This window comes from Acinonyx jubatus, chromosome C1 (genome assembly GCF_027475565.1).
Source record: "Acinonyx jubatus isolate Ajub_Pintada_27869175 chromosome C1, VMU_Ajub_asm_v1.0, whole genome shotgun sequence".
In the NCBI taxonomy this organism is placed as follows: domain Eukaryota; kingdom Metazoa; phylum Chordata; class Mammalia; order Carnivora; family Felidae; genus Acinonyx; species Acinonyx jubatus.
In genome coordinates, this window is record NC_069381.1 from 206,778,068 (window position 1) to 206,797,603 (window position 19,536).

The following is a 19,536-nucleotide window of genomic DNA, read 5'->3' on the forward strand; positions in this document are numbered from 1 at the left end:
GAATGACAGGAAGAAAGACATGGCAAACAAAAAAAACAGATGTGCAAATTCGTGTCTCACATGATCTAGTGTTCAGAAACAGAGAATGAGCTCTATCTTGCAGACTCAGATTTTAGATGCTAATTTAGAGCTGTGGTATCAGAATCGAGACTTTATTAAAACAGAATAGTGAGACGCACCCCCAGGGTTTCTGATTCAGCGGGTCTGGGGTGGGGCCGATAATTTGCATTTCTGACAAGTTCACAGGTGATGCGGATGCTGCTGGTCTGGGGATCCACACTTTGGAACTATTGCTTTCATGGAGTGTGCTTAAGTATGTGACTGAAATGAGCATAAAAGCTTAAAACTCTAGAAAGACAAGATTGAACAATTAAGTCAAGGTATGACTTGACCCCAAACATCTGGGAAGAAAGTCAGAAAAATGCAGCCTTCTAAAAAATACCAAATATCCAACCCTTGGGGAGAATATAGATTTTTCCTTTTCAATCAGTCACTCTCCATTCATATAAATTGTGAGGTATATAAATGTGGCATCTGAAAATTACTATACACTTCCTTTCCTTGAAGGGCAACATAGCCTACTGCCCTAGTCTCAGGAAATATATTTAACTGAGGATGTTTTCACTTGTGCATCTTATTTTAATTGCGTAAATAGGATCTTCCACTTTGGAAATATCTGAGGCGGTCTCTCTTTTATTTTTCCTACCAACCAGCCAGCACATGCCCTAGACTTGCCCTGCCTTTTGCTGTTGATTAATATCCTTTTCCTGTGGAAAGCAAACTAGTTCTCAGTTAATATTAACCCGAAGGAAAAAAAAAACTGAAAAAGATAAATATATAAACATAGAACATGTATCAAAACACATTGCAAATCCAGTATTCTAAACTACTTTTTTGTTCCTCTGCTGGCAGAGAAATTTTTAAAAATTGACCTTTATTAGAGTTGGCAGGTGCATAGGTTTTAAACTGTGTCCCAATGACCACTTAGACAGGATAAGAGGTCCCAGGCTCCCAGCTAAATTTTTGGTTTTGTTTTAAAGTAAGAACATTTTGATACCAACATTAGTGAGTTAGATTGTTCCCCTTAAAGACACATGGTGGATACTGATCACCTTTTCTCAGTCTTGAACATCATTTCAGGAAAAGAAACCGTTCGAGTCACCTATGGAAGATATGACCAGTTCATATACGCATATGCATATATGTACCTTATGTTAAACCTAAGAAATTTGCCAACATTAGACCACTTTCTGCTTACAATTATGTCAATTTCATGTGGTTCAATGATACATTATCCTGAAAAAAAGGATAGATGACTTTTGTATTTCGCATAGCTTAAAATTCCTACATTTGATAAAAATGATGTACACTCACCCGAGAGTTCTCCTACATGCAACGTCTCACTTTTCGACTCTATATCTGTTGATAATGTTGCCCCAGTATCACGTGGCTCCTAACGAATAGTGTTTAATGCTCAAAGAACAGAAAAATATGTTTGCTTTTGCCCTGTCAGTCAGGATTTATTAAGTTGTTGTTAAACAAAACTCTTTCTTTTTTCCCTTTTTCCTAGGGCTGTGTCTGTAAAGACAAAGGCCAGTGCTTCTGTGATGGGATCAAAGGAGAGAAGGTAAAAACAAAATCTTAAATATTGCTTTTTTTCCTTTGCAGAGCTCATCCAAGAATTCACTCTTCTTTGCCTAATAGCAGAAAGACCCACAATGTGCTATTCCATTCCCCAAATCAAATTTTAAAGAAATCATATATAAACATTAACAGAAAGAAAGAAAGAAAGAAAGAAAGGAAAGAAAGAAAGAAAGAAAAGAAAAGAAAAAAGGAAAGGGAAGGGAAGGGAAGGGCAGGGCAGGGCAGGGCAGGGCAGGGAAGGGAAGGGAAGGAAAAAGAAAAAAGGAAAAAAAGAAAGCCTTCTAGAAAGTTTCAGACAACTGGTGTGAATACCGTCAGTTAAACTCTAACTCTTTTGGTCTGTTAGCAAAAAAGAAAGATTTATAAGATTGCGTCTATATGTATAACCCTATTTACAATGTTGATAAACACGAAAGAACAACTGGAAACAGCTCTGTTCACTCACTTTGACCCAGACATTGACATCCGCAGACTTGAGTCCTGCAGCACTGGTGCAGGCGCGCCCCCTAGTGAACGAATCCTGCAGCAGCACTCTGGTGGAGGCCAAAATTCAGCAAGAGGAAGCAGTACAGGTGCCCCCCGCTTTCTGAAAGCTCGCCTGGCGCCAATTCGTTTTTTAGGAAAGACCGACCTTGACCTTTGTTTCTGCTAAGCAAGAGATCTCCAAAGAGGATTTTTGCTTCTGTGAAAAAAAATTACCATACTAATGTAAGTTTTTCACAAAAGCGAAATGGTGTAATTCGAACTTTTAGAAAGCGGGGATACTCTTTGCTTTATACCATTTCAGTTTGAGAAAAGTTTCGCAGGAACTCTGTGCTTTCGGATAGCGGGGGGGAAACCTGTAGCTCCATTGCAGACTTCAAGAAAAAAAAGAATGCCATGAAATCTCATTAATTCGCTCCATTAACTTGCAATTTGTGATAATTAAGACAGAGGCAGAACTAAAGTTTTTTCTTTGTTTACAAAACCCTTTCCTCCGGGATGCTAATGAATTGCTTAACAATAGTGAAGGGTGACTAAAAATATTTTAGAACATGCTTCTAGCTCTTTAGATAAAATGATTTACATATAATTTATATACTAACTATAATAATTATTACATTTATTTCCAGTTATTCTATAATTGATGTGTAGTTTGAGTTAGGTTTTTCCCTGCAGCTATGAATGTATATACTCAGATCCGTGTTGGAGAGCTGGGATTTATTCTTGCATTCAAGAATTTATTGAGTCCCTGCTATGTGTAAGCTGCTACTCTAGAATGTGTGTGGGTAACTGGGTTTGGGGAGGGGTGTAGCAAATTCTTTTGTTTCTTTTTATGGGATGTGGCTGTGTACACACAACAATATGAAATAGCCAACTTGATCTCTCTTTTTTTTTTAATTTAATTTGCCAGTGGTGTAATTAAATTGACTGAATCAGCCAGCGACCTTTACTATTAGAGTGAAATCCCAGGATCCACGTCGGGAAAATTATTTGTTGGTAGAACCACGTGATGCACTGGGCCTAAATTATTTTCGCTAGTTACTAAGGGCTTTGTCATAATAGCATCTAACTCTTTCTAAAAAAAACTATTCCGCTCACCCTTTTGGTTATGCCACTCTTGATATCTCCTGCATCTCCTACACAAATAGATTGGATTACTAATTCCTGTGTAATCAAGAAAGGACTAAAACTGATAGCCTGCACGTTGTTCTTTTCAAGCTACCACAGCAATTATGCACACTCCCCAAACACATTCTTGAGCCTTAGCCTCACTCTCTCGCCATCTCCCAGCAAACACACTGCGCTAATCTCAGCTTTCTATTTGGGCTTCCCACCCCCAGTTCCCGACTCCCTTTCTCTTAATCTCTGCTCTGTGTAGCCCCACCTTTTGGGGAAAAGTAGTTCCTACCAGACCAAAGGCAATCGCTTGCAAGACTACAGACAAATGCTAACAGCTGGTAGCCTTCCACTTACTGTTACGCTGACTGCTGAGTGCGAATTTTATTGAGCCAAGGAAAAAATACGTGCCAAATGTTATCATTAAGTTGTAAAGAAAAGAAAGCAATGGTTGTGGGTGTGTTTGTTGCTGGTCGGTGCTAATCTGTGTGTTTCTTATCTTGTTCTGGTTTTAACAGGGGGAGAAAGGCTTTCCTGGACCCGCTGGTTCTCCTGGCCAGAAGGGGTTCCCAGGTCCCGAAGGCTTGCCTGGACCGCAGGGACCCAAGGTATGTCAGTTTCTAAGCTCTCTTGGCCATCCCTTTCTTTTTGATGTTAGCTTTTCTCTTTCAGTCCTTAAGCATGCAGATGTTCCCCATACAAATATGAAATTTCCCCTAGATCTTTCAAGTCCTGTAAGCAAAGGATTGCCATCCCTCCCCCTGTCTTTCCTTTCTCTGTCAGGATTTAAAAAAACAAACTAACCCCACTTACTATTCACTCTCCAGCCGGCAATAATTTGCCTCTGGTCCTCCTGCCCTGAAAACATTCCTGCAGAAATCACCCATGACTTTTGTGTCCTTATCTGACCCGCACCCTTCTGCTTTGTTTCACACCCTGCGGATCGCTCTCTTCTTGAAACACTTGTCTTTCCTTGTTTCTGGAATTCTCCTTCCTCGGATACTCTTCTTTTTGCCACACCCTTCTCTTTTTTCATGGGTCCCTCTTTCTCAACTCATCACACATTTTTATCCTAAAGTCTGTGATACAACAAAGGGCTTTGTTTAAATAAATACCCTAGAGGATTTGCTAAATAACTACATAACCACTAGATTTGCTGATGGCTCTTTCCTGCTGTGGACATTAGCTAAACTTAAGCCTGGGCTCTCCTGCACTCACGTGGTTGTTCCCCTGACTGCTGGCCTCCAGCAAGCTATGCACTAACTAATAAGCTCTGAAAGATAATTGTCACTGATCCCTGCAGAGTCTTTTTAAATTTCCCAAATGTGTGGTATACTTAAGTGGTAATCACAGGCAACATTTACTGCGACTCTATCCCATGTGAAGCATTGGGACGTTTACTCTGGACTGTATCTCGTTTACTCTTCACATTGGTCCCAGAAATCCTGACTACGGTGACTCATATTCTCATCTCCATTCTAGGGGTGAGGAAACTGACACTCGGAGCCCATAATTAATTCATCCTGGACTCCACAGTGAAAGGTGGCAAGATCAGAGTTCAAATCTGGTTTTATATGATGCCAGAATCAAACTCCTGTAACCAAAGAAACTAAACCCACATCTGTATGTTCGAAGAAACATGCAAAATTTTGTGGTTTTTCCGTGAATTCTTCCGCTTCATGTCTCTCCAATTCATTTATGTGCTTTTTCTCCATTTCTCTTTCTTCTGACCCTAATTTTGAAAAAAGTCATCCAGATGCTGGACGTTTAGTGTCTGAATTCAGACCCATTCGGTCTCTGACCATCCCTCTGCCTTCCTCCAGGGTGTGGCCTAGGATATTCATCCATTTCACTAATAAAATGAATTTGCTTCAATTCTGGACTTGGATCAACCCCAAGCCAACTCTTTCCTTTTTGTTTTGTTCTCTGCACCCACTCTGCTTGTTACCTTGGCATTTCTTTAGAGAAGCCTGCAATCAGTTAAAATAATAATTGTAGGGGCGCCTGGGTGACTCCGTTGGTTAAGCATCCGACTTTGGTTCAGGTCACGATCTCACAGTTCTTGAGTTCAAACCCTGCATCTGGCTCTGTGCTGACGGCCTGCTTCAGATCCTCTGTCTCTCTCTCTCTCTCTCTCTCTCTCTCTCTGCCCCTCCCCCTCCTCCACTCTCTCAAAAATAAATAAAACATATAAAAAAGAAAAGAAAAGAATATCTGTGTATCATGTTGTCATGGAGTTCGTATAGGACGACAGTGTGCTTTATCAATGTAGCCACACAAAAGATAATTTGATCCAAGGCAGACAATTAGAGCCTATTAAACCTGACCAAATGGAGTTTTCAGGTTAAAAATTTCCACTCTTAATTTTAAGTATTTTATGCATGAAGAACATTTCTAATGGGGACATAAAACCTAGTCACTCTTGAGTCTTCTGCATCATAACACAGAGCATCCAGCAGGGGAGGGGAACATAGACAAGCAAAATTCTACCTTCTCGGTGAAGGCCCACTTTAGCCTTGACCATCCAATCTCAGAAGGCTCTGTAACAACCCCTTTCTCAAAATAAAAAATAAAAAAATACCAAAATGTACTGAAAGTCCTAGGAATGATCAAAACAGCTTTTGGACAATGGAACTTTCCCACCAAGTGGCCTGGTTCAGACAGTCTCCATTTAAGGTAATTCCCTAAGAAACAAGGCCTCTAAACTGTATTTATTAGATGCCCGAAGCTAGTTTATCTCTGGTTCAGGCAGTTCTTGCTTTGCTATTTATTTATTTGTGCGTGCCAGGCACATTTTGCTAATAAAGTGTTTTTCATGCACAGAAATATTGGCTGCGTTCTCATCCCCCATTGTAATTGTATCATTATCCTTATCAGACCTCAGCAGCTGTCTGGCTAATGTGGGGCTTTTACAGCAGCTCTTCACAGGCGTCAGTGTGAACACGAATCATTTTCTAACCTTGTCAAAATGTAGATTCTGAGTCAACCCGTCTGAGAGGTGGGGGAGACCTGAGAGCCTGCTTTGCTAACAAGCTTCCAGGTGATGCTAATGCTACGGGCCCCCCGACCCCCCCACATGGAGTAGCAGGGGTTTGTCTGAATTTTTGTTTGTCCTTTCCGATAAATATTTTAGCTCCAATTAAACAAGCAAGCAATTTACTGTGCTGACACTGAAATAATCACAAGAGCAAAACAGGCTGGTGTATGAATAAAACGGCGACTTCTAATTTATGGGTTTCTTAGTGCCACATGATTTCCAGTGTTTGCCTTTTGGGTTTGTTTTTGTTTTTTTTATGTTGGATCTAGGGCTCACCAGGACTTCCAGGACTCACCGGTCCCAAAGGTGGAAGGGTTAGTAGTCCAACCGGTCCATCTTCTTCTTTATAAAATATAAGAACTCTGCACTGTAAAAGTTATACAGATGTCACAAAGGAGTACATTCTGTATGCTACACTCTATAGTTGAAGGTCAAGAACAGGTAAAAGTGATCCGGAGTGGCAGAAAACAGTGGTCACTATGTCGGGGGTGGGTACTGATGGACTGGGAAAGGTGTGAGAGAACCGGCTGGAGGGGGTAGGGATGTTCACTGTCTGGATGGGGTGGCAGCAATAACAATATGTACGTGCAGACATCTGTAAACATTCCTCAAGCTGTTTGCAGAAGCTTAGGGCACTCTGCTGTATGCAAGTTATGCCTTAAAAATCTATCCAAAAAGGCAAAAAAAGATCTTAATCATCTCTTTTAAAAAGTTTTATAAATGTAAGATTTAGAAAAGTTTGTCAAAACTTTTTTGTTTGTTTTTCAAATAGATTTTAGCCATTCCTGATTACAGTTGCAGGATGGGGTTATTAGAATGCAAATAAGTTTCTGTTTTCAGGTTGAACGTTTTAAAAGTGTTTTTCTTGCCACCTTCCCCTTTTCTATGGCTTTAGGGAATAACTGGATTGCCAGGGTTCTCAGGTCCTCCTGGACTTCCAGTAAGTAATGGGGAAAATATGTAAAGTTAAAAAATAAAAAGAAAGCTCATTTTAATAAAGAGGTTAAAGCAATAGTGCATGGAAATGGGTACTGAGACATATGCTACATGATGAAATTGTCACAGTAGAATCACATAATATATTAGAGTGTGAATTTGTAGGACATACAAGCCAAACTGTATTTCCTGAAATCCAAGCAGAATAGAATGGTACAAAGTGGAACAAGACAGGATGGGGCTTGGCAGTATGAGATGGTATAGCGTGGAGTGAGTTGGGATGGTATGGGATGGGTTAGAATGGAATGGGATGGGATGCAGTGGAATAGGATGGGATGGGATGGGATGGGATGGGATGGGATGAGATGGAATGGGACAGAATGGGATGGGATGGGATGGGATAGGATAGAACGGGATGGGATGGGATGAGATAGAATGGGATGGGATGGGAAGGAATGAGACAGAATGGGATGGGATGGGATGGGATGGAATGAGATGAGACAGAATGGAATGGAATGGGATGGGATGGGATAGGATGGGATGGGATGGGATGCAGTGGAATAGGATGGGATGGGATAGAATGGAATGAGATGGGATGGGATGGGATGGGATGGGACAGAATGAGATGGGATGGGATGAGATAGAATGGGATGGGATGAGATAGAATGGGATGGGATGGGATGGAATGAGACAGAATGGGATGGGATGGGATGGAATGAGATGAGATAGAATGGAATGGGATGGGATGGGATGGGATGGGATGGGATGGGATGGGATGGGATAGAATGGACTAGAATAGATGAGATAGGATAGGATAGGATAGGATAGATGGAATAAAATGGAATGGAGTGTAGTGTGGAATAGAGTGGAATACAACAGGATAGGATAGGATAGGATAGGATAGGATAGGATAGGATACGATAGGATAGGATACGATAGGATAGGATAGGATACGATAGGATAGGATAGGATAGGATAGGATAGGATAGGATAGGATAGGATAGATCAGAATAGAACAGAATAGAATAGATCAGAATAGAGTAGAATAGAATAGATGGAATAAGATTATCTCTGTTGAATAGTGTAGAATAGTAAAATAATAGTTATTTCATGCACATATCCCTCTTCTTTCTCCTTTCTTTTCTTCCAGCTTAAAACAGCACGTTAAGGGACTTCATTTTGTATAGAAAGGTCTCTTGTTATATCTAAAATATCTGTATCTCACTTGGTAATTTTTGGTTTTGTTAGCCCATTTTATTTGCTATGATTTTTATTTAAGTGATCTAAAATAACTGTATATACTACTTAACTATTAATAGCCATTTGTATTTAAATTACTCTCTAAATTAGCCCATCTTTTTCCTTACCTTGGGTTCCTCACTCTTGTCGCTTGTTCCCGGGGTCTGGTGCTCATGTCTCCTTTCTGAGACTTGCTGTGTTTCCAGGGCACCCCGGGCCATCCTGGACCATATGGACCTGCTGGTGTACCAGGGTGCAATGGTTCTAAGGTATGTGCTCCTCACACAGGAGCTGGTCGGGAAACATTCTGCCAAATGAGTCAATCAAGGTGAAGGAGGAATGAGACGACACAGGCTTTCCTTGAAAGATCCTTTTAGCCAAAACCAATAGTGTGCATACAGAAACGTAACGGTTTTCTTTCCTCCTCTGGTTTGATTTCTGATTGTCTTTTGGGGATGTTCTGTCATGTTCTCCCACAGAAGGATGGGGGGACTTCACCTGGTTACTTTCGCCTGAGGTTGTGAGTGTATGCAAATCAGAAACCAAAAGCGTGGAATGCAAAATTGGTCTTTGGCAAGGAACGACTGAACTTTGCAGTGTTCACTCATCCTCTTTGTTTCCTGACCGCACTCTCCTTTTCCCAGAATGGTGGCCATGAAAGAACTAATTAGTAAAGTTTCAAGGAAACAGCAATTAAAAAGTTCTTGGCACAATTAGACTTTTGCCATTTATGCACAATTTGAGAAATAGTAGATTCTAATCCTGTTTTCAATTAAGATAATGGTTTTCTGGCCTTCAGCCTCATGACCCAGCAGCCATAAGGAATTTGGGTTACTTTGTCTAGATTTACCACTGCAGGGTTGGAAGACAGAAACAGGGAAAAGATCTCAATAGGCTGTTCTAGAACAACTAAGAAAGAATGACAAGCTTTGTATGTCTTCCAGGGTGAGCAGGGGTTTCCAGGCCTTCCGGGGATACCAGGCTACCCGGGGATCCCGGTAGGTGTCCATTTCTAACTCTGTATAAAGTGTAAACACAAGCCATTTACTCCAGAATGGCCGTATGCTGAAATCCGTCAAGACTGTGGGAAAGTCTAGAGCAGCTGAGAAGAGACATTCAACTAATGGGTGGCGAATGAATGAATAAATGCGTTGAGTTCAGGTTTGCACTTTGAGGCTTCATTTTGCATTTGAGACATCTAAGCGGAGATGACTGATAGGCAGCTAGATCTGCTCAGAGAGGCCCTGGATGGTGGTGACTCAAGGAGCAAGAATAAGGAGAAAAGAGCCTTGGACATGACTTAGAAAGCTCTAGCAAGGGATGTCCGGGTCAAGGAGAATAAGCCCGTAAAGAGGAGGGGCCCCTGGTGGTAGAAAGAAAACCAGAAGGAGTAGATGATGGGAGCCTAGGAAAGATGTATTTCCGTAGAGGGGAGTAGCAGACAGCTGCCCAATGCTGCCGAGAAGTCCACGAAGATCTGACAACTTGTCATTGACTTTAACAACATCACCATCATTGCAGGACTTAGCAAAGGATACTTTGAGCATGGATGGGGCATGAGGCAGGTGTGGGACTGAGGAGTGAATGGGATCTGAACAGAATGGGAAGGTTGCAGATGACATGAAGAAGAGATACGGGCAGTACTGGCTGGGGGAGATTAAGGGGAGGTTTTGTTTCTTTAAATGAAAGAAAGTTGAACATATTTAAAAGCCAGCGGGAAGTATACAGCGAGAGAGGGGTTGAATAGCAGTGAGGACGAAGCAGTGATTCTGTATATTTGGTTTCCTTTTCTTAGGGTGCTGTTGGCTTGAAAGGAGAAAAGGTAAGTGTGGCATATTAGTATTGAAAATCTCCGAGGCGCCTGCATGGCTCAGTGAGTTAAATGTCCAACTTGACTTCCGTTCAGGTCTTGATCTCAAGACGGTTTGTGAGTTGGAGCCCCGCACGGGCTCTGCGCTGACAGCATGGAGGCTGCTTGAGATTCTCCCTCTTTCTCTGCCCCTCCCCTGCTCATGCTTTCTCTGTCTCTCAAAATAAACAGATAAAAAAAAAAAAAAAAGAAGAAGAAAGAAAGGAAATCTCTAATGGTACATCTGAAAGGGGTTCCATTAAATGATGATATATAAGTGATTCCAAATCAGGTTTCATAATTAATTCAGAAACCAGTTAATAACTGGACCATGATATTTGTTCCTACTGGACAACTTCTTTTAGCTCTTTCTGTAAATACCTCCTAAGAAATACAAGTTTTGGAAAATCCTTGAAGGAAATAGAGTCTAGGAGGAAAGAACTGACATCAGGCTCAGGGTCCCGACTTCCAGATCAGGAGCTGGCACTAATTCTGGAATCTTGAGAAATGCTCTGTCATTCTTATGTCTTTCTTGCTTGCCCAGGAAATTGTCTATCTTAGGATATATGAAAATCTTAGATCTCTTCCAAACTGAGTAATCTTAAATCTTTTCTCTACGTGTATGCCCTGAAAAGCACTTTTATCCTTGAAGCAGTAGAAGTTTGAATAAGCAATTTAAAGGAGCTTTGCAAATATAACATTGGTTACAGTTGATGAAGTTCTTTATTTTCAAGGGAGCTCCTGCTGCAGAAGGTATAGAACTTGATGGAAGAGGTGACCCCGGGTTGCCAGGAGCCCCAGGATTACAGGTATAGCACTTCAGGGATGGTCTTCTCATTCTCATTTCTCTGGTTCTGGCCCTCTTTCTCTGTCTCTGTTTGTCCATCTCTCCCTCTTTCTCCCTTCTCTGTGTCTCCACATCTCTGTCTTTGTCTCTGCCCCTCCTCTCTCTCTCTTCCCCTAGATCTTTTCCTCCCCCTCTTAGGAACATTTTTATTGTTTGTTTTCCATTTTCTTTTTTGTTTTGTTTTCTTTTTTCATGGAGATACTATTGACATATGACATATTCGTTTCAGGTGTAGAGGGTGGTGATCAGAGATTTGTACATATTGTGAAATGATCCCCACAATAAGTCTAGTTAACATCCATCACCACCGTGACAAATATTTTTTTTTCTTATGATGAGAACTTTACTCTCTTAGCAGCTTTCAAGTCTGGAATGTGATGTTATTGACTATAGTCACTATGCTGTACCTTACATCCCAAGACTCATTTATTTATAACTGGACATTTGTACATTCCACCTATGCTCCACCCCCACCTCTGACAACTGCAAGAACATTTGCAGTAGACATTCACATGTCTTCTGTTTACATATCGGCTTCATTTCACTCTAGAATATTCACTTTATGAGAAACTCCATGAAACTAACATAAAGGGATGATTTTGTTCATAATAAGTCTTTTAATCTCTTCTTAAATCTCAATTACCCAGGCTTTTCTACACCCAAGAAGGAATGTTCAAGGAATAGTTATGTTCCGCTTACTCTGTATTTGTTGAAATCAAGCATAGGTTTGTGTCATACGTTGAATATCATTTAAAACTATAATGTTAAGTAATAGCCCTATCACCAAATTTGCAGGAGTAAGTGGGTCTTATTTAAATGTGCCTTTTTCCTGTAGAGTGGTTTACTTTCTGATCCATATGTATGTAGATCTGAGTGTGATCCCAGATGCATACAAAGAGACACAGCCATGTGGGGGACTGTGTATGCTTTACTTTGTGATCCAAAAGGATTTTTTGGTAGACCTCAGGCACAGGTACTAACTTCCGGGTTAAAACCAGAAATATTTTAACTTAGTTCAGAAGTGTATGTGGAAATTTCTGGAAATGTGTCTAAGTGAGTCCAAGAGTTTGAGTTTAGGTTGTTGAGCTCCCGGATGGTGACCCTTGCCAACCAATGGTGAGCCACAAAATGGCAGAATGACATGCTTAGGAGGCTTTACCGACCTTTGAGGAAAGATACAGAACATGATGCCTCTTGATTGTTCTTGTTTAAGAAACATTTAAGGGGCTTGATGCTGAAGGAAAGGGATCCAGTAAGAAGAGATCGCAGCCATCTGGGACGTTGATGTGTCCTTTAAGTGTGCATTGAGTGTCGGCTAGGTACTACAGGGTGCTACTGATGAAGATCTAACAGTGGGACATTCATGTATACAAGAAACATGAATTACATGCCAGTTGTATGCCAGGAGCTATTCTAGGCTGTAGAGATACCACAGTGCACAAATCAGCACCCCCCCCCCCCAATAAAATTCTTGCCATCATGGAGCTTACATTCTAGTAGGGGAAAATAGAAAAAAAAAAAAGTAAGTTAATAAGTGTTGGTTAGACAGTAAAAAATGCCAAGGAGGGAAAGACTGCAGGGCCAGGGGATAAAGGAGTGTCCAGGTTGGAAGGAGGGTTGTGGCTTTACATTGGGCGGGCTGGGAAAGGGTGACATTTGAGTGAAAATAAGAAAAGGGAAAGGAAGTCGGTCCTCTAGATGTCTGGGGGAAGAGGATTCTAGACAGAAGGAGAGCAGGTGGAAAGCCCTATGGGAGGAGTATGCCTGGCTGAGAGACAGGCAGACAGAGACACAGACACACAGACAAAAGCAAAATTTCAAAGATTTAAAAACCCTTCTAAAGTAAAGCAACGGCTCTGGTCATGCTCCTGGAAATGTTACCATCCAGGTATCCCTGGCAACCTGTCCTACATGGCAACGCGCTTTTAGGCACCTTTTTTTTTCCTTTCCCCACCCCCCCCTTTTTTTTGTAATTAACTGCAGCCATAAACGAGAGCCATCATGCTCCTCAACTTTCATTAAAATATGTTAATAGATTTAATTAATGGACATCGTTCTTAGGTAAGAAGTAAACTTAAACTTACCCTCCTCTTCTCTTAATTTACAGGGCTTACCAGGCCTTCCAGGTTTTCCTGGACCCGTTGGTCCACCTGGCCCTCCAGGGCTCTTTGTGAGTATGAAGCCATCACAGCTATAGACACTGTAAACTAATAAATTCATTATAGCTAAAAGCTTTACACAGAGTTTTCGGCTTGGTACACATTTCCTGCTGTAATTTTCACTTCTTCTGGATTTTTCTAGGGCTTTCCAGGAACCATGGGACCTCCGGGACCTAAGGTAGATTATAGTTCGTGTGTCACAACAGCCAGAACCCCTAAGCAAGCTAAAAGCCAAACCTGGCCTGATTGGACATGTGGTCACTGCCCAGACCCTCTCTGGAAGCCACAGGATTATTCCCTGGAATAATCCATGGAAAGGAATGGGGCAGACAGCTCTGCACCCCTCACTCACTTCTCCCTGCACTTAGTAACTTGATCCCTGGTAATTCAGTTATAGGGAGCTCCGTATCAGGAAAGGGCAAGTCCGTAGGTTTCCCATTTCTGATAATCCTACTGATCACCCAATACTTTATCCTATAAACTTTTAGCTGACTGTTCCCCAAACCAACCTGATCTTAAGCCAGTACATGAAGGGCCCTGCATGTCTTTCTCTTCTCTCATGTCACTAAATTACTACTGAAGACTGAATTGCATTCTTCGCCTCTCTAGGAATTTCAGGATCCCGAAGTTCAGCCACCCTTGCTGCTTCTTTTTAAGATGAGAAAACTAGGGCATCAGTAAGTTAGGTAACCAGCTAGTGGCTCAGCCAGATAAATGTCCTCTGAGCTGGTTTCCTTTCCCCATGCCACATCATGCCTTCATTTGCCCTATTAAGTATATCCCGTAAGCTTTCTGCATTCCACGATCTCTACTTTTGAAAGGAACATAGTGCCTCTCTCCTCCAAGAAATAGCTAAAATAATTTTTATAATACTAACATAATTAAAATGTAAATGGTCAGTTACAAACATTGGCACTTCAGTGGGTCTAGACCATTCATAGTCATTTTTTTTTTAAATAATTTTGTTTTGTCTTTTCTTACAGGGTCACATGGGCGATAATGTAATAGGACAAAAAGGAGAGCGGGTAATTCAAATACTGGGGTTTATTTGTGGGCAAGACATTGTAAGTCTCAGAGCAACCAACCTATACGTCTCAGTCACTGAGTGACCCTGAAATAAACGTGTGTGTTTGCTCTATCATTGGCTCTATCTTCTCACCGAAGAACCAACAGGGAAGGAGCATCTGTCTTTCAAAAAAGCAAAGGTGATGTTGTTCAGCTTTGCATTCCTGAGTGTATTTGTGTTTAGGGTGTGAAAGGATTGACAGGACCCCCTGGACCACCAGGAACGGTTATTGTGACGCTAACCGGCCCAGATAACAGAACGGTAACTCTTCCACTTTATTACTAGGGTTGTGTCTTCTCACTTCTGGGGGGAGGTCCTTGCGATCTTTTTTACCTCTTTTATAAGTTCCGTCTAAGCCCAGTTCAGCCCTGCCTGAACCTCTGGATTATATTTTATCCCCATCTTTTACTGGAGAACCAGAAAGCAATGAGACAGGGATGTGAGGCAAGATCAGAGGCAAGCAGCTTCCAAGATTCTAGAAGGTGGAGCCTGGATCTAACTTTGCTCACCTCTTATCCCCATCCCTTCTCACTGTTCCCAACTCAGATGGGGATTCAGTGAGTATGTTTGAATAAATGATAACAAAATGGTTATATGGCTCTGATCCAACTGGATAGTAATGACCTAAAGATATGGGTGGACTGGTATTGTAACCAACTGAGACATTTTTATCTGCCATTATAACCCCAGGGGCCATTTGGCCCTAATTTCTCTCCCAGGACACTGTGACCCTGTTTTTTGACATTAACATTTGCATTTTGTTCCTACCATGGGGTAGCTGGAAAGACCAGGGTATAGAACTGAATTGAATGCTCAGAAAAAGTGAATCACAATATAATACCCCAAACCTAGACACTAGGTTGATCCTGGAATGCCTGGGATGGGGGGAGGGAAGTGAGGGGTTAACTAACAATTTTCTTGTGGAAGAAATAAACACAAATCATCCTTCTTTTTAAGACTTGTGATTATTTTCAATAATAGCTTGATTGAAATATAATTCACATATCATAATTCACACATCCATTTTAAAGAATAAAATTCATGGGTTTTAGTTATAATTAATTTTAACAACATTATTGAAATATAATTTACATACCATGAAATTTGCTCTCTAATGTACAATTCAGTGGCTTTCAGTGCATTCATGTGGTTTACAAGTATTACCACCTGCAATTTTAGAACACTTTCATCACCTCAAAAATAAACTAAAAATAAAATCATTTTTAGTGATAGAAATTATCAAAACAAAACTGAAAAGAGTTAAAGCAAAACACGGCAAAATTTGGTATAATCAAAATAATAACTCTCAGTGAAGATTGGAGAAAAATTTACCTGAGGAAAATAACCACTTTTAAGAGGTAATTGACAAAAATAAAATTAATAAAGTCTAAAATTGTATTGGCTAGAAATTGACAGGAAAAAAAAAGTCTTATTTTGACAAAATTCTAGATCTGGAAGATTTGATCAAGGGGGAAAAAATCAAGTTTGAAAAAAAACAAAAAAACTGATGCCCCAAGAGATGATTCACAAGAGGGTACAATCAATAAAATGCAATTAGGGGGCAAACAAACCTGATTAATGGAAATCAAATTCTCATCATAACATATACTCAGAAAATGATCCCAACGAAAATAATTTCTGTATATTAAAATGAAAATAAGATACATTAAAAATGATTTGAATGTGCTTATTGAAAACTGATGCAGGAATTAAATTGGTTGAACACAGTTTGATCCAAAAGATAACTTTCTTAAAAAAAAAGAAAAAAAAAGTCTGTGTTTAGTTTCAATGGGTTCACAAGTATAACATTTGAAATGTGAAAAACAATAATGTGTCGTGTTAACAAGAGGTACATAAGTACTTTGTAAATCCAGTACATTGAACAGATAGAGAAATCTGTAAAAGCAGTAAAATCTTATTTGATCTGTGTGTAATGACCTGAAATTGTTTTTGTAGCAGGACCTCAAGGGAGAGAAAGGGGACAAGGGAGCCATGGGCAAATCCGGACCTCCTGGACCCTCAGTAGGTCATTTACACTCATGCTGTTACCTTGAAACATAAAGTAGAGCCTTAGTGCCTATTTTGATATACGATCTACTTTTACATCTTAATATTTGCTAAAGCATGATAGTATTTTACTGCAGAGGTCATGAGTATACTAGAATTATTTTACACCTACTTCTAGCTGAAATCCCTACGCTGTGGTATATGTGCCCAATGTCACCCATCTTACGATTTATCTTCAACATCTGGGTTTTTTTTTATTATTATTATATAATTTATTGTCAAGTTAGCTAACATACAGTGTGCTCTTTGCTTCAGGGGTAGATTCCCATGATACATCACTTACATACAACACCCAGTGCTCATCCCAACTAGTGCCCTCCTCAATGCCCACCACCCATTTTCCCCACCCCCTGCCCTCCCACCCACATCAACCCTCAGTTGGGTCTCTGTATTTAAGAGTCTCTTATGGTTTGCCTCTCTCTCTGTAACTATTTTTTTTCCCTTCCCTTCCCCCGTGGTCTTCTGTTAAGTTTCTCAAATTCCACATATGAGTGAAAACATGATATCTGTCTTTGACTGACTTATTTTACTTAGCATAGTACCCTCCAGTTACAGCCATGTTGTTGCAAATGGCAAGATTTCATTCTTTTTTCATTGCCAAGTAGTATTCCATTGTGCCTATATATGCCACAGCTTCTTTATCCATTCATCAGTTGATGGGCATTTGGGCTCTTTCCATATAGCATCTTGTATTTTAACATTTATTTTTAAACGAATACTTATAAATAAGATTTCCCTCTTAGATGAACCATGATTTTAACATTTTAAAATATAACAGAATAATCAGAAGGAAAAAGTTAATGGCAATCAAGATAAGTAAAAAAAATCAATAATGTGTACAATTTGATATAACTCTCATTAATACAGGGACCGCCTGGGGAATCTTATGGAGCTGAAAAAGGTGCTCCTGGAGAACCTGGCCCGCAGGTAAATTTGGAAATTCAGTGTCATGTGCAGCCTGTATTAGTAAATACTCAGGACTATTTAGGAAATAAGTGTAAGATACCCATCTCTAACTAGCTTGATTTTTGTACGTTTTTTAAAGATTTAGGAAATATGGGGTGCCTGGGTGGTTTAGTCGGTTAAGCGTCTGACTCTGGCTCAGGTCATGATTTTGTAGTTTGTGAGTTTGAGCCCTGGGTCCAGCTCTATGCTGACAGCTTGGAGCCTGGAGCCTGCTTCCTATCTGTGTCTTCCTCTCTCTCCGCCTCTCTCCTGCTCGTCATGCTCTGTCCCTTTCTCTCAAAAATAAGTAAATATTTAAAAAAATTTAGAAAAAGATTTAAGAAATGAGACTTGTATGTTCAAGCAGCTGAGAAGTTTAAGGCTGAAACAGCCTTCAAGGACTTCAGAGCCTGAAACAATATGGCGGGAGGGGGCCCTCCATACCATTTCTCCCCCTCTGTGTGCATTGATTGGCCTCATGCTCTCCTTTGACAATGACCTTCTTCCTTGTAGGTGGCAATAGAGAGAAAAGGTGAGAAGTTCAGATTAATGGCATCCAAGGAGACAGTGTGTTTCCCTGTGGCCATTAATAAAACCCCAGAGAATCTCTCTAATTGACCCAACTTGGTTCTATGCCTCACTCTGGAAAGCGAACTGTGGCCAGGAAGAAGTTTCCAGGGTTGGCCAAACCAGCGGGGTCAGGGTTATTGTGACTGAGAGCCCCATCAGAATCACACAGAGTGAGGGAACGGCCGCTCCCCAAAGAAAATGGGACATGCTGTGACATGGGTAGTGGGGACACTGAAGCCGCCAGGGTCCATTCACCCGGCCAGCTCTATTTTTAGAAATATTTAACCACATATATTGTGTTTAAATTCTAAAAATTTTACATTGAGAAAAGTGTATATTTTTCTAAGAAAAAATAGTATGGTTTTTATTCTGTCTTGGAGAGTAGACTTCATAATAGGTCATCCAAAAGCCCTGTCTGTTTAGAACACTGCACCATATTTTTATAAGTATGTGCAAATACAGGCATATCTGCAGTTTGGGGAATTGCCAACATTTCGAATAGTTTGTGAACACCTCCCTCTTTCTAAGCTTTTTTGTCCACTCCTCTGCTTTTTCAAGTTTTCTTCCAGGCTTGGGTGGATAGTATTAGATCTCACTGAAGCTTAGCTCTTAATTTCCAATCTTCCTTCCACTGACCACCCCTGATCTCCCCCTCTGACTGGCTCTGCCTTTCCCACCAAGAGAAGGTCATACGTGTTCCATGGTTAGTAGTGTTTTTTTTTTTCTTCTAACAAATGGGTGGGGAGTCTCAGTCAGGCTGTCTTGCCCGAGGTCGAGAGGAGACGATCGTAGCATTTAGGTTTTCCGTATTTATTAAATGATGTGTTTCTGTTTTAGGGAAAACCTGGAAAAGATGGAACCCCTGGTTTCCCTGGCACTGAGGTAAAGACATGATTTGGCCCATCGATGTTATTGAAATGTCAGTTCCATTCGGTGAAGAAGCACTCTGGGGAGTCATCAGTAGTTACTAATCTAGAAAAAGCATGTGGCCTTTTAAACCTACATTTGAGAATCAGAGTGCAACACCCTCACTGTGAAGAGAGACCATCTGAGCCATCCTAATTTTTCTTTGCAAAAAGGAGTTCCAACTGCTCTTGCTTCCCACAGAAGAAATTGACCCGTGGGCCTTCTGACCCATTCTCTCTGCCCTTTTCCACAGGGAGCCAAAGGCAACAGGGGCTTCCCTGGGTTACCAGGTGAAGACGGCATTAAGGTAATGCCCTCTCTAACATCCTCTTCTCCAGGCTCTTTTAACTGGTTGGCTTTTGCCCGCCCTTTCCCCACCATGCCCTGGAAATAGGTACAAGGAATTGCGACCAGTGTTCATTAAAATACCTTAGTTATATTTGTTAAGAGGAAGTGAGGGATGTGAAGTTTGCATGGACACCTGAAGGGCAGTTTTGTGGGAAAGATATAAAACTCGCTCTGTGTGGCAGAAGCTGGCTGACACAGTGACCAGTGAGATTTAGTTTCCTCATGAGGAAGGAGCTGGAGAGGTCCTGCAGGCGAGGGTTTCTGGTCATCGGAGGGCAAGTGTAGGCTGAACCCCGTGAGTCTCAACCTGGGTCATGACATGCT

The 19,536-nt window shown here is 40.9% G+C and overlaps 1 protein-coding gene across 6 annotated transcripts in view; it reads left to right on the forward strand.

The window, feature by feature from the left end:
- Positions 1-19,536, forward strand: part of COL4A3 (collagen type IV alpha 3 chain) — a 137,593-nt gene that overhangs the window by 65,288 nt on the left and 52,769 nt on the right. For 4 of the 6 annotated variants that reach the window (XM_053215879.1, XM_053215880.1, XM_053215882.1 and 1 more), the window contains exons 2-17: positions 1,571-1,627; positions 3,762-3,851; positions 6,550-6,594; positions 7,176-7,220; positions 8,662-8,724; positions 9,400-9,453; positions 10,251-10,277; positions 11,039-11,113; positions 13,259-13,321; positions 13,453-13,488; positions 14,294-14,335; positions 14,560-14,637; positions 16,333-16,398; positions 17,311-17,370; positions 18,796-18,840; positions 19,118-19,171. In XM_053215879.1, coding sequence (XP_053071854.1) covers positions 1,571-1,627; positions 3,762-3,851; positions 6,550-6,594; positions 7,176-7,220; positions 8,662-8,724; positions 9,400-9,453; positions 10,251-10,277; positions 11,039-11,113; positions 13,259-13,321; positions 13,453-13,488; positions 14,294-14,335; positions 14,560-14,637; positions 16,333-16,398; positions 17,311-17,370; positions 18,796-18,840; positions 19,118-19,171 — 900 coding nt within the window. The remainder of the gene's footprint in view (positions 1-1,570; positions 1,628-3,761; positions 3,852-6,549; positions 6,595-7,175; positions 7,221-8,661; positions 8,725-9,399; positions 9,454-10,250; positions 10,278-11,038; positions 11,114-13,258; positions 13,322-13,452; positions 13,489-14,293; positions 14,336-14,559; positions 14,638-16,332; positions 16,399-17,310; positions 17,371-18,795; positions 18,841-19,117; positions 19,172-19,536) is intronic. The other 2 variants (XM_053215881.1, XM_027048872.2) reach the window with 1 other exon arrangement.